This window comes from Salvelinus sp. IW2-2015, linkage group LG4q.2 (genome assembly GCF_002910315.2).
Source record: "Salvelinus sp. IW2-2015 linkage group LG4q.2, ASM291031v2, whole genome shotgun sequence".
In the NCBI taxonomy this organism is placed as follows: domain Eukaryota; kingdom Metazoa; phylum Chordata; class Actinopteri; order Salmoniformes; family Salmonidae; genus Salvelinus; species Salvelinus sp. IW2-2015.
The window spans coordinates 1,177,737-1,191,040 of NC_036843.1; the positions used below are offsets into that span (position 1 = coordinate 1,177,737).

At 44.1% G+C, this 13,304-nt stretch overlaps 2 protein-coding genes across 5 annotated transcripts in view; one reads left to right on the forward strand and one right to left on the reverse strand.

Annotated features, from left to right (window-relative positions):
- Positions 1–8,885, reverse strand: LOC111963118 (vacuolar protein sorting-associated protein 4B-like). 4 transcript variants are annotated; one of them, XM_023986348.2, is made up of 4 exons: positions 8,610–8,678; positions 4,647–4,876; positions 821–961; positions 1–643 (listed from the first exon to the last, which is right to left on the reverse strand). In XM_023986348.2, exons 2-4 carry the CDS (start codon positions 4,647–4,649, stop codon positions 542–544), a joined length of 246 nt encoding a protein of 81 aa, XP_023842116.1. In that variant the 5' UTR covers positions 4,650–4,876; positions 8,610–8,678; the 3' UTR covers positions 1–541. The 4 variants fall into 4 exon arrangements, 1 of the variants encoding a protein (XP_023842116.1); XR_002877213.2 differs by lacking the exons at positions 4,647–4,876; positions 8,610–8,678 and adding an exon at positions 8,687–8,885; XR_002877212.2 differs by lacking the exon at positions 4,647–4,876 and having other exon boundaries at positions 8,610–8,689.
- LOC111963117 (protein ELYS) overlaps positions 7,979–13,304 on the forward strand; it is a 27,878-nt gene continuing 22,552 nt past the window's right edge. The window contains exons 1-2 of the mRNA XM_023986347.2: positions 7,979–8,235; positions 12,854–12,983. Of these exons, the coding sequence (XP_023842115.1) occupies positions 12,863–12,983 (121 nt within the window). The 5' untranslated portion in view covers positions 7,979–8,235; positions 12,854–12,862. The remainder of the gene's footprint in view (positions 8,236–12,853; positions 12,984–13,304) is intronic.

Sequence of the window (13,304 nt, forward strand, 5' to 3'; positions counted from 1 at the left end):
TTGTTCTTTTTGAATTCAGGTTTTATTAAGTCAGGGTAGCTTGGTTATCATGGCTACGTGTAACAGCATTGAGATCCCCTCTGGGACCAGAACTGAATTGAGTATTACAAAAACAATATACCCTCAACTATACAGACACACAGCAATGTAGTGCTGCTGACCTGGGTTCAGGACCCACTAGGGGAGTCACCCTGCAGACCCACTAAGGGGCGGCACGTAGCCTCAAGGTTAGATCATTGGGCCAGTTACCGAAAGGTTGCTGGCTCAAATACCGGAGCCGACAGTGGGAAAATAAATAATGATGTCGCTGTGCCCTTGAGCAAGGCACTTGTGGGTGTCTCAGGGGGAGTTGGGATATGCAACAAAAAAAACATGTCCATTGCACAATTGTGTGTAAYTTAAAATGCTCCATCATTCTTGTCAATGCAGGTTCGTAGTGTTGTAATACTGTTGTAATACTGTAGCTACTCTTTGACTGGAGTTGGGTCTTGATAGGAGAGACTGAGTAGGAAGTAGTAAAGCCCCTGCCAACCAGGAGCTCTCAACCCTCCTGTTCTAAGTCCTCTGTGAACTTCCTGACCTTGAACAAGACCTCCATGTTGACTGTGGGTTGCGTGGTGGATAGTGAGGGCAGCATGTCGGACTGGAGGGCAGAGGGACACACACAGAAGASAAACAAAATCATGAGCATGGTTCAGTAATTACACAAATGTGAGAGTCAGTTTGCAATGCCTGGATGTGTATGTTGAAACAGCATGTTCCAGTATGTTTGTGAACAGTGAATGTGAGTATGTCTGTGCTGTGAATGTGTGTTTCTCACCATGCAGATGATGGGCTCCAGCAGCTTGGCGCTAGGCACATCCATCCAGGTCAATTCTATGGCAGCCGGGTCACCTGGCGAGCACGGGGTCAGAAGGTCATCCACCATCAATTGACTGGTGGCACAGGATGGCCCTCGCACCTAGAGTACCATCACAAACAACCAAATATCTTAAAATCTCCTAAATTGTAGAGAAAGAGATACACCTTTAGTGTTCTGTACAAGAGTCGACTTCAATAGAGTTGCCATACAGTATTAGCAGAAACTTTTTTAATAAATCACAAATGACTGAAATTACAGTATAGACAGAGAGATAGTCCTATATGTTCATCTTATTATATTTCTACAATGCCAAAACAGTGTGTATTATTTGCAATGAAACTGTCCCTGTTTGTAAATAATTAAATCTGAGACGTCAATAGGGATCTGAGCATGGTACTTTCAAGTTAGGCCTACCTTTCCACCCCAGACCGAGTAGGCCTACTGACGCAGAATAATGTAAGCTTCAACTGATGGCTAATCTTCTTCCTTGGCTTAACCCAACGAGAGGTCACAAGTGTTTCCCTAAAAGCTGTCTGTGTTTAAATGTATTTTATTGTACAGAACGTGAATAGCTTAATCAATTGATAGTGACAGAATTWGATTATTTCCAAATTAAACAACGATATCCCCATATGCATCAGAGTCACGTCTTTCCCGGGTATTCCTATTTTACAGCTTGTTTCTAGCATTAAGTATCGCGGACCAAAGCGCTGTTATAGATAACTGTATATAATCACATCCGTTTCATTTTCTTCAAAATCTTAAACTAACAGTGTACTTTTTGCCCTTTTCTTTAACAAGAGGTAGGCCTATGGCACACCCTCTCATACAAACTAACTTCAAGTCTTAACAGCCCTTCCTTGACACAGAGGTGGGCTATTTAAAGAGTGCATGGCGGTTGGAGGAATTGACTACCAAATCTATGGATATAGCAGCCTATAGCCTAATTTCATCTGTCAAACAGGCAGGCCTACCTCTTATTTCTTAAATAGGAAGAAATAGGCTSCAACACATATCCCTAATTAAAATTGAGACGTTTTAAATGAATAATGTTTACTCAAATTTGCCTACTTTCAGCACCATGAGCTGTCCATTTCCGATTGATTGTGCCGTGGCTGCTGCTTCAAATTTCAGCACCACAATGTAAGTTACTCGAATCTGACTTCTTGTGAGGTCAATAACTCTGATAAACCTTTTTTGATATACTCAGAGGACCGTTATTAGCATMTTTTAACCACTCCTTCATTATTACTGAAACAGGATTCAAAGTGGTAAATATAAAGATCCAGTCCATAAAAAAATTGGAGTGTAACTTCAGTGTTGTGATGCAAAAATGCTAGCAAAATGTATAGCGCATAGAATTAAAAAGGTATTGTCGGACATTATTAATTCTAATCAGACAGGTTTTTTACATGGACAATATATTGGAGATAATTTAAAGCAGGTACTGCAAACAATAGAACACTATGACCAATCTGGGAAACCAGGCCTGCTATTCATAGCTGACTTTGAAAAGGCTTTTGATAAAGTACGACTGGAGTTTATATATTAATGCCTGGAACATTTCAATTTTGGACAATCTCTTATAAAATGGATTAHAATCATGTATAGTAACCCTAGGTGTAAAATAGTTGTAAGGATGTACGCTGAGAGTCGGGAAGCAAGTTCAGGGAATGAATACATTTAATTAATTATTAAATGAACAAAACAAGAAACACAAACAGCGCACTGACATGAAACAGCAACAATGACTAATGGGGTAGAAACCAAAGGGAGTGACATATAAAGGGCAGGTAATCAATGAGGTGATGGAGTCCAGGTGAGTGTCATTATGCGTGTAACGRMGGTGACAGGTGTGCGCCATAACGAACAGCCTGGTGACCTAGAGGCCAGAGAGGGAGCACATGTGACAATAGTAAATAATGGCTACTTCTCAGAAAGCTTTAAACTGTCAAGAGGAGTAAAACAAGGTTGTCCACTATCGGCATATCTATTTATTATGGCCATCGAAATGTTAGCTATTAAAATCAGATCCTACAATAATATCAAGGGATTAGAAATCCATGGCTTTAAAACAAAGATGTCATTGTACGCTGATGATTCATGTTTTCTTTTAAATTCACAACTTGGATCCCTCCACAGCCTCATAGAGGATCTAGATATTTTTTTCTTAYCTCTSTGGATTACAACCAAATTATGATAATTGTACCATATTACTTATTGGATCACAAAAAATACAACTTTTACATTACCTTGTAATTTAACAATAAAATGGTCTGATCCGGGATGTGGACATACTCTGTATACATATCCCAAAAGAAAGAAATGATCTCACTCCAATACATTTTAATAGAAAGTTAACAAAAATAGATAAGATCTTGCYACCATGGAAAGGTAAATACAGCACCTGTCTATTTGTGGAAAAATCACCTTGATTAACTCTTTAGTCATATCCCAGTTTACCTATTCGCTTAMGGTCTTGCCTACACCTAGCAAACAGTTTTTTAAATTAATGTCATTCAACGTCATATAATGATCGCTATGTTGCACTCATTGCCATGATATAATTCCTCCACGAAGACGTAAGACGTGCAAACTGTTTAGCCTACCGGCCGTTGTGTCACTATTATTAGCTAGGCTACTTAACTAGCCAAGCTTGGTGTCGTGTGTGTGTCAGTATGTGTTTTAGCTAGTGGTTTTGATTGACCTGGTCCCTTACTGGCGAACATGTCGCTTATTTTGCAGCATTTAGCTGCGTCTGTGGCAAGGGCCTTACTCTTTTTTATTCTCTCCCTCTCTGCTCCACCTTTCCTTTTCTGACCGTCCATTTCGCCGTGCAACTTGTCTAAAATGTTATCGGTAGAGAAGCAGGTAGACGGTTGCTATGTGTGTCGCAGAGAGACTTGATGTCATTTTTGGTGCGGGGACACTGCAGCGAGAGCGTGAGAGTCGCACCTGAAGAGTGGATTCTCCGTCAACTCAATCCTGCATGCTATATTATCGCTGGTCAAGTTGACTATTCACGGCAGGCCAAAACGACCCTCAGGCCACCGGGAAATGTCCCGGTGCTCCCGACGGCCAGTCCGCCACTGCCAGTGTCTGTGTTCTTTTGCCCATCTTAATCTTTTCTTTTTATTGGCCATTCTGAGATATGGCTTTTTCTTTGCAACTCTGCCTAAAAGGCCAGCATCCCGGAGTCGCCTCTTCACTATTGACGTTGAGACTGGTGTTTTGCGGGTACTATTTAATGAAGCTGTCAGTTGAGGACTTGTGAGGCATCTGTTTCTCAAACTAGACACTCTAATGTACTTGTCCTCTTGCTCAGTTGTGCACCGGGGCCTCACACTCCACTTTCTATTCTGGTGAGAGCCAGTTTGCGCATTTCTGTGAAGGGAGTAGTACCCAGCGTTGTATGAGATCTTCAGTTTCTTGGCAATTTCCTCACATGGAATAGCCTTCATTTCTCAGAACAAGACTAGACTTACGAGTTTCAGAAGAAAGTTTGTTGTTTCTGGCCATTTTGAGCCTGTAATCGAACCCACAAATGCTGATGCGCCAGATACTCAACTAGTCTAAAGAAGGCCAGTTGTATTGCTTCTTTAATCAGGACAACAGTTTTCAGCTGTGCTAACATAATTGCAAAAGTGTTTCCTAATGATCAATTAGCCTTTTAAATGAGCCAGCTGAAAACCCAGAACACACTGGAAGGGTGTCAGCCCATTGGAGGAGTGGCATAATGAATTCTGGGTGTACTTCGCCCATGAAAGGAATTGGGCCCACTCACCATGCCAGTCCTGGCAGTGACTCCTCAGGAACCTCCCCAGCTCCTGGTTCATTCTCTCCACCTGCCCGTTAGACTGAGGCCTATACCCGGAAGTGAGACTGACTGCAACCATGAGCTTCTCCATAAAGGCTCTCCATACCTATGATGTGAATTGGGGGCTATGGTCGGAGATGATGTCTTCCATAGGGCCATAATGCCTGGAAGACCTGCTGGAATAGTGCCTCAGCGACCTGGAGAGCAGTAGGGAGACCAGAGAGAGGGATGAAACGACAGGATTTAGAAAATCTATCCACAACCACCAAAATGGTGGTGAAACCGTCAGAGGAGGGGAGATCAGTGACAAAATCAATGGATAGATGAGACCAGGGACGCTGAGGCACCGGAAGGAGTTTCCCTGCTGGAGCATGCCGGGGAGATTTGGTCTGAGCACATACAGGACAGGAGATGACGTAGCGACTAACGTCATGCGCCAAAGTAGGCCACCAATACTTCTCGGAGATGGATTGGGTAGTGCGAGAAATACCTTGATGCCAATCGACGACAGCTGTGTGCGCTCAGGTCAGCAGCCAATCCCTTATCCCTGTGGGAATGTAGATGCGCTCAGGAGGACAGGTAGTGGGTGTGGGCTCACTCTCCAGAGCCTGGCGGATGTCCACATCTACGTCCCAGACCACAGGAGCTACAACTCGAGAGGAAGGGATTGTGGGTGCATTCTGGACAGGATCCTCTCTCAAATTGTAGAGATGGGACAGGGCACCGGCTATGGTATTCTTTGAACCTGGGCAAGTCAAATCTTGTAAAGAACATGGCCCACCTTGCTTGAAGTGGATTCAGCCTCCTCGCTGTCCGTATGTTCTCCAGGTTCCAATGGTCGGTGAGGATGACGAATGGGTCCTTGGCGCCCTCCTGCCAGTGTCTCCACTCCTCTAATGCCAACTTCACCGCTGGGATCTCTCGATCACGACGTCGTAATTTCTCTCTGCAGGGGATAGTTTCTTAGGGTAATCCACACACCGATACAATTTCTGTGGATGACCTTTTCGTTGAGACAGAACTGCCCCCACGCTCACCTCTGACGAGTCCCCCTCCACCACAAAGGTTATCATGGGATCTGGGTGTTTGAGCAATGCGGCGGAGGGGAAACGTCCCTTTAGTAGGCGGAAGGCCTCGTCAGCTGCTGGACTCCACTCCAACCTTCGGGTACCCCCCTTGACGAGAGAGGTGAGAGGAGTGGCGATGGAGAGGAAGTTCTTGATGAAACGGCGGTAGAAGTTGGTAATCCCCAAAAACCGTTGTAACCCCTTTATGGTGGTTGGGACTGGCCATGACTTGACTGCATCTACCTTCTTGACGTCGATCTTCTCTCCTTGCTGGCTGATTTGCTAGCTAAGGAAGGACAGACTCCTGATAAAACTGACACTTCTCAGCCTTGACAAACAGGTGGTTTGCCAGGAGGCGTTCCAGGACTACTCGGACGTAAGCGATGTGATCCTCCAAGGCGGCCGAGTAGACCAGGATGTCGTCGATATACATGACCAAATACATTTTCATCCTCGACCATGAGATGGTGGGGATGTGGCGTTAAAGCCAAAGGTGGCGTCGGATGAATGGCACGACAATAGCCCTCAGGATCTCGTCACAGAATCGCTGTTCATTCAAATTGCCATCGATGAAATGCAATTGTGTTTGTTGTCTAAAGCTTATGCCTGCCTGCCAATACCATAACCACACCGCTACCATGGGGCACTCTGTTCACAACATTGACATCAGGAAACTGCTTACCCACACGATACCATACACGTGGTCTGCGGTTGTGAGGCCGTTTGGACATATTGCCAAATTCTCTAAAACTATCTTATGGTTGAGAAATTAACCTTTAATTATCGGGCAACAGCTCTGGTTAACATAACTGCAGTCAGCATGCCATTTGCACGCTCACTCAAAAGACATCTGTGGCATTGTGTTGTGTGACAAAACTGCACATTTTAGAGTGGCCTTTTATTGTCCCCAGCACAAGGTGCACCTGCGTAATGATCATGCTGTTTCAAATAAAATTGTATTTGTCAAATGCGCCGAATACAACCTTACAGTGAAATGCTTACTTACAAGCCCTTAACCAACAATGCTTTAAGAAGTATTAAGAAAAATTACGTGTTAAGTAATAAATTGATAAGTAAAAAATGTAAAATAAAAGTAACAAATAATTAAACAGTAGCAGTAAAATAACAATAGCGAGGCTATATACTGGGGGTACCGGTACAGAGTCAATGTGCGGGGACAGTGGTTTGTCGAGGTAATATGTACATGTATATACATGTATATAGCATATATGTACATATACATATAGGTAGAGTCAGAGAGTAGCAGCAGCGTAAAAGAGGGGTTTGGGTAGCCCTTTCATTAGCTGTTCAGGAGTCTTATGGCTTGGGGGTAGAAGCTGTTAAGAAGCCTTTTGGACCTAGACTTGGTGCTCCGGTACCACTTGCCATGAGTCTATGACTAGGGTGACTGGAGTCTTTGACAATTTTTAGGGCCTTGCTCTGACACCGCCTGCTTTAGAGGTCCTGGATGGCAGGAAGCTTGGCCCCAGTGATGTTCTGGGCCGTACGCACTACTTTCTGTCATGCCTTGCGGTCGAAGGCTGGGTAGTTGCCATACCAGACAGTGATGCAACCAGTTAGGATGCTTTCGATGGTGCAGCTGTAGAACCTTTTGAGGATCTGAGGACCCATGACACATTTTCAGTCTCCTGAGAGGGAATAGGCTTTGTCATGCCCTCTTCACGACTGTTTAATCAGCTTCTTGACATGCCACACATGTCAGGTGAATGGATTATCTTGGCAAAGGAGAAATGCTCACTAACAGGTATGTAAACAAATTTGTGCGCAAATTTTGAGAGAAATAAGCTTTTTGTGTGTATGGAAAATTTCTGAGGTCTTTTATTTCAGCTCATGAAACATTGGACCAGCACTTTACATGTTGTGTTTATTATTTAAATACTGTTCTGTTACCAGTTAAAAAACACTAATAATTCCAGCAACAGTGTTAGTATTGTGTTGTTGCTGTTTTGTACAGGGGACTATAACAAAAAACCTCATTATCATTATAGTATGCAAAATCAAACAGTAAATCGATATTTTTTAATTGATTTCTATAATATCTTGTTTATATTTTCAATAAATGTATGTTTAGTAATTTAAAACACTTTTTTTTGTGGTTTTAAATCATAAAAACGTCCTGTTAACATCCAAGTAACATTTTTCAGGGACTTTAATTTTGAAAAAAATATCAAGCGTGATCACGTGACCTTAATGTCGCTAGTTTCACAATGCTGCGCAGTAGCTAGCTTTTCATGGAAATGGCGCCCGCGTTGAACTCTAGCAAGAAGACAGTTCTGTAGCTAGCTAATCTAGTTCAGAAGACTTGTTAAAGACACGGTCCTTCATACTAGAATATCTGTGGGTTATCGACATTTGTCTTAAAAAACAAAAGGGATTCGGAAGAAAATCGTATTATTATGACAGGGCCGAAGAAGAGTCGCAACCGAAAAMACATTACCGCATTTTAGTACGTCGACAACATCAGACAGGTAACGTTAACGTCTTGCTAGTTACGGTTGTTGTACAGTTACCGGTAGGTAGCCAACTAGAACAGGTTTTGTATTCTAACTACGCTGCCAGTTGGTAGAATGTGGGGATTAGCTGTCAAGCACAAGTGAGTAGTACATTTAGCTAAATCGGCTTGTACCTATCGTTAGCTAGCTATTTTAGTTAGGTTGCAAACGTTAGATGGTTAGTTAGGCAGCTAATGTTAGCATAATGCTACCTCATGCGAGGTTTTGATTCACCCGCCTCACAATCATAACGTCAACGTAAGACATATAGAAGTGTCATCAGTGACCTAGTTAGTGTGGTGTGCAAGTTAGTTAGATAATCCCCCCCACATTTTCCACAAACAATTTACCTGAACAACATTATTTTACTTTAGATGTGCTGCAACTAACGTGATGTCTGTGCTTTGGTAGTCTCGCGTTGCCATACCTCCAAAATATGTCGTTGTCACGCCTCCGTTTTAGGGAACGCCTCGATCGTACGGATTATTCCATTTCAGTACACCAGAAGGACAATCATTTCCAATGTAACGCTGCGTTTGCTTTGAAGTATTGTTTCATGCCTCGACCACACCGATAGTGTTTTCTTGCGCAAAATGTGACGCAGCATCATCTGGATAAATCTACCCAAATCGGAAARCGTGGATAGATGGCAGCATTTGCGCAAAACTGAAAGAGCGAACAACCGCATTTAACCATGGCAAGGTGACTGGGAATATGGTTGAATACAAACAGTGTAGTTCAACGGCTCAAACACAAGACGTATCAAATGTTATTGATCACATACACATGGTTAGCAGATGTTAATGCGAGTGTAGCGAAATGTTTGTGCTTCTAGTTCCGACCATTCAGTAATATCTTAACAGGTAATCTAACAATTTCACAACAACTACCTTTTACACACAAGTGTAAAGGYATGAATAAGAATATGTACATAAAAATATATGGATGAGCGATGYRCGAACTGCGTAGGCAAGATGCAGTAGATGGTATAGAGTACAGTATATACATATGAGATTATTAATGTAGGTTATGTAAGCATTGTTTAAAGTTTCTAGTGATACATTTATGACATCCAATTTTTAATTATTAAAGTGGCTAGAGATTTGAGTCAGTATGTTGGCAGCAGCCACTCAATGTTAGTGATGGCTGTTTAACAGTCTGATGGCCTTGAGATAGAAGCTGTTTTTCAGTCTCTCGGTCCCAGCTTTGATGCACCTGTACTGACCTCGCCTTCTGGATGATAGCGGGGTGAACAGGCAGTGGTTCGGGTGGTTGTTGTCCTTGATGATCTTTTTGGCCTTCCTCTGACATCGGGTGGTTTAGGTGTCCTGGAGGGCAGGTAGTTTGCCCTCGGTGATGCAGGTAGTTTGCCCCCGGTGATGCGTTGTGCAGACCTCACTACCCTCTGGAGAGCCTTACAGTTGRGGGCAGWGCAGTTGCCGTACCAGGCGGTGATACAGCCCGACGGGATGCTCTTGTGTGTGCATCTGTAAAAGTTTGTGTGTTTTTGGTGACAAGCCAAATGTCTTCAGCCTCCTGAGGTTGAAGAGATGCTGTTGCGCCTTCTTCACCACGCTGTCTGTGTGGGTGGACCATTTCAGTTTGTCCGTGATGTGTACGCCGAGGAACTTAAAACTTTCCACCTTTTCCACTACTGTCCCATCGATGTGGATAGGGGGGTGCTCCCTCTGCTGTTTTCTGATGTCCACGATCATCTCCTTTGTTTTGTTGACGTTCAGTGTGAGGTTATTTTCCTGACACCACACTCCGAGGGCCCTCYCCTCCTCCCTGTATGCCGTCTCGTCGTTGTTGGTAATCAAGCCTACCACTGTAGTGTCGTCTGCAAACCTGATGATTGAGTTGGAGGCGTGCATGGCCACGCAGTCGTGGGTGAACAGGGAGTACAGGAGAGGACTGAGAACGCACCCTTGTGGGGCCCCAGTGTTGAGGATCAGCGGGGTGGAGATGTTGTCTCCTACTCTCACCACCTGGTGGCGTCCCATCAGAAAGTCCAGGATCCAGTTGCACAGGGCGGGGTCGAGACCCAGGGACCCATAGGTATTCCTCTTGTCCAGATGGGTTAGGGCAGTGTGATTGCGTCGTCTGTGGACCTGTTGGGGCGGTAAGCAAATTGGAGTGGGTCTAGGGTGTCAGGTAGGGTGTAGGTGATATGATCCTTGACTAGTCTCTCAAAGCACTTCATGATGACGGAAGTGAATGCTACCGGGCGATAGTCGTTTAGCTCAGTTACCTTAGCTTTCTTGGGAACAGGAACAATGGTGGCCCTCTTGAAGCATTTGGGAACTGCAGACTGGGATAGGGATTGATTGAATATGTCCATAAACACAGCAGCCAGCTGGTCTGCGCATGCTCTGAGGTCGCGGCTAGGGATGCCGTCTGTGCCGGCAGCCTTGCGAGGGTTAACACGTTTAACACGTTTACTTTAACGTGCTAGGTATCTAAGTAAGTGGARGAATTAATAAGGTCACGGGGGATCATATTGTGTTAGATTTAGGGCTGACCACAATTTGTCGACTGGTTAATTGTTAGGAGTAACAAATACAATACTTACACAGTGCATTCAGAAAGTATTCAGACCCCTTGACTTGTGTAGACTTTGTGGATCTGAGGCTCTTTCCCCTGTTGCCTCATCCTCCAAATCCCACCAACATCAGCCGCATCAGAGCGTAACTGGTCCTTGTTTGGGAACACACACACCAAAGCACGCAACAGGCTGACCAATACGAGGGTTGAAAAATTGGTGGCCATCCGGGCAAATTTGAGACTTTTTGAGCCTATGAGCCATCCTCAGCAAGGTTGGAAAGGGACCGTGAAGATGAGGCCTCAGTCTGATGTTCAAGAGGTGGACATTGAGGAGGTCCAGGGAGAYGACATGGAAGGCCGAGAGGAAGACAACCAAAGCTTTAGTCTAGAAACTATCATTTTACACATGTATGTTCAAAACATTTTTGGGAGATGCGAAGGATCACGCAGTATTCCCTTTCCACTGAATATTCCCCAAAATGTGCAACCCTACTCAGCATCAAACGCATTTTGTGCTTTAGTTGCTCTTCTCCACTCAGGATGCCCGTTCGTGAATTGTCATCTAGCAAAAGACAGTACTCTGACTGATGTGTAGCTACTTTTCTTCAGTACCTTGTGCAGCCAGCCTACTTTCTTCSGGTAAAATACAAAATAAACMTGAAGCTAAACATTAGGAAATACCYCTGGTTACATTCGTTTTATAATAAACATTAGAAATATGATGGCCGTGCATTGTTTTCTGCAGAAAGACTGCTTTTTCATTTTAAGCTCATTTATGTGGCTGCCAGCTAAACAGTGTTGCCATCTGATGAGAATTTAAGCTGTTTATTGCCAAATGTTTTGCGCTACTGTATTTTCTGTCAAGGATAGCTATAGTTGCACGTCCCCGGTCACTCTATTAAAGCCKAAAAAACACTTGACTTTCAATGTAAAACGCTACCCCTCTCAATACACAGCTGGACTCACCTGCTCCCGCTTTCTCCTGTTGRGGTATTGACGAACAAACACGTGACTGGCTCGACTGTTCTGGAAACTACGTAAGCTTCATAATGTTAAATGATGTGACCGGTGAAATGAAGAACGCAATCTGCTTCATCTCCTAACATTGCACAAGTTGACTAAAGGCATTTACTTAAAAAGCAGCTACAAATATTAAAAATGTAGGTATTGTAAAACCATCCTGTGGCTATTTCCAAATACCCCTGTATACGGTATATCGCTCCGAAGCCTAGTGGTATTTGCAATGGTGCCTTGACCTTTGCATGACACATGACCATGTTATGAAATTCCAAGGCTAGTCTTGTAATTCTTTGGTGAAAGACGCTGTTTTGCTCTAGGCCAGACTCATACTTGAATAGAGTTTGGTCAYACTTTGCACTACAGTGGCACAGAAAGCTGTGCTTGCTCTCTGACAATTGTTGAATAGTTACCCTTGAATGTACATCTATACAAGGCTCTCTACGATAGGTCCCCAAGATAACATTTTCTGTCATGGGGAATGAAGTGGGTAAACYGTTAACCATGGTGAAAAGTTAACACAGAGCAACATGCCATGTAGGAGCGTTTGAATCATCCTCAAAGCTCAAACTTGTATATGATACTGGATGGCAATGGMCTACTAGATTCACATCTGTCAACATGTTACTCAGCACCAAGACAAGGACATGTGCACAGACACTCMTGCTGGCTGCAGCTGTTACTCCAGCAGGCCCAGAGCCCAAACCGTTGACAACTGGGAACCATAACTCCGCTGAAAGACCTCTCTTGTCCCCCCTCCCCGAGTCCCCTCCAATAGCCCCAAAGATAAAAACCTAGTGTAGGCTTACAGAGAAACAGTTTTCACTCTCTTATTGTCTGATTTGAGTTTAGTTGCTAAACCTTGGAGCGTGGTGCTACTGTAGAAAGCAACGAGAACCCTGTAGGTTTTGACACCCGTATGTGTCACATCCACAAAGTTTGGACAATACGAAGTACTTTCTAAAGAATTGCAAAAGTAATGTTAAATGTTTTGTTTGTTTGTGTACGTAACGCTGTCATGTTTTGTGTGCAGTGAGTGAACATGCGTGACCTGGCTGCCCAGGTCACCAGCAGCCTGCTGCGTTTCCCGAGGGTGACTGTAGATGCTCTGGGGGAGGATGAGATCACCCTGGACTCTGTGCTGCGCGGGAAGTTCACCATCGGTAAGTCGACGTGTGTCTGCACGGCGGCCATCGCTCACCATCTGACCCTGCTGGAGAGGATGGAAGTATGGCATYGTCACGAATTAGGCCTGTACCGTCGGCACCCTRAATTCCCAAACTTCACAACAACCCKAAYAAAGTTTGGGTTTCCTGTCTACGCTTTAGCCATCTCCTTTTGCATTCCTGCATTCTTCAGTCTTCATATCATACAAATGAAACCAAGCATGSAGTATCATGTTTATAAATGGAGGGGTTCTATAATAAACTGTCAACCAGCCTGTCTGCTTCCTCACTGACGTGCCCCCCTCTCCCTGGGAGCAG

Coding starts and splice junctions, on each gene's coding strand:
- LOC111963118 (XM_023986348.2), bottom strand. Junction 644..820: donor TGGAGCCCATCATCTGCATG/GTGAGAAACACA, acceptor TCTGCCCTCCAG/TCCGACATGCTGCCCTCACT.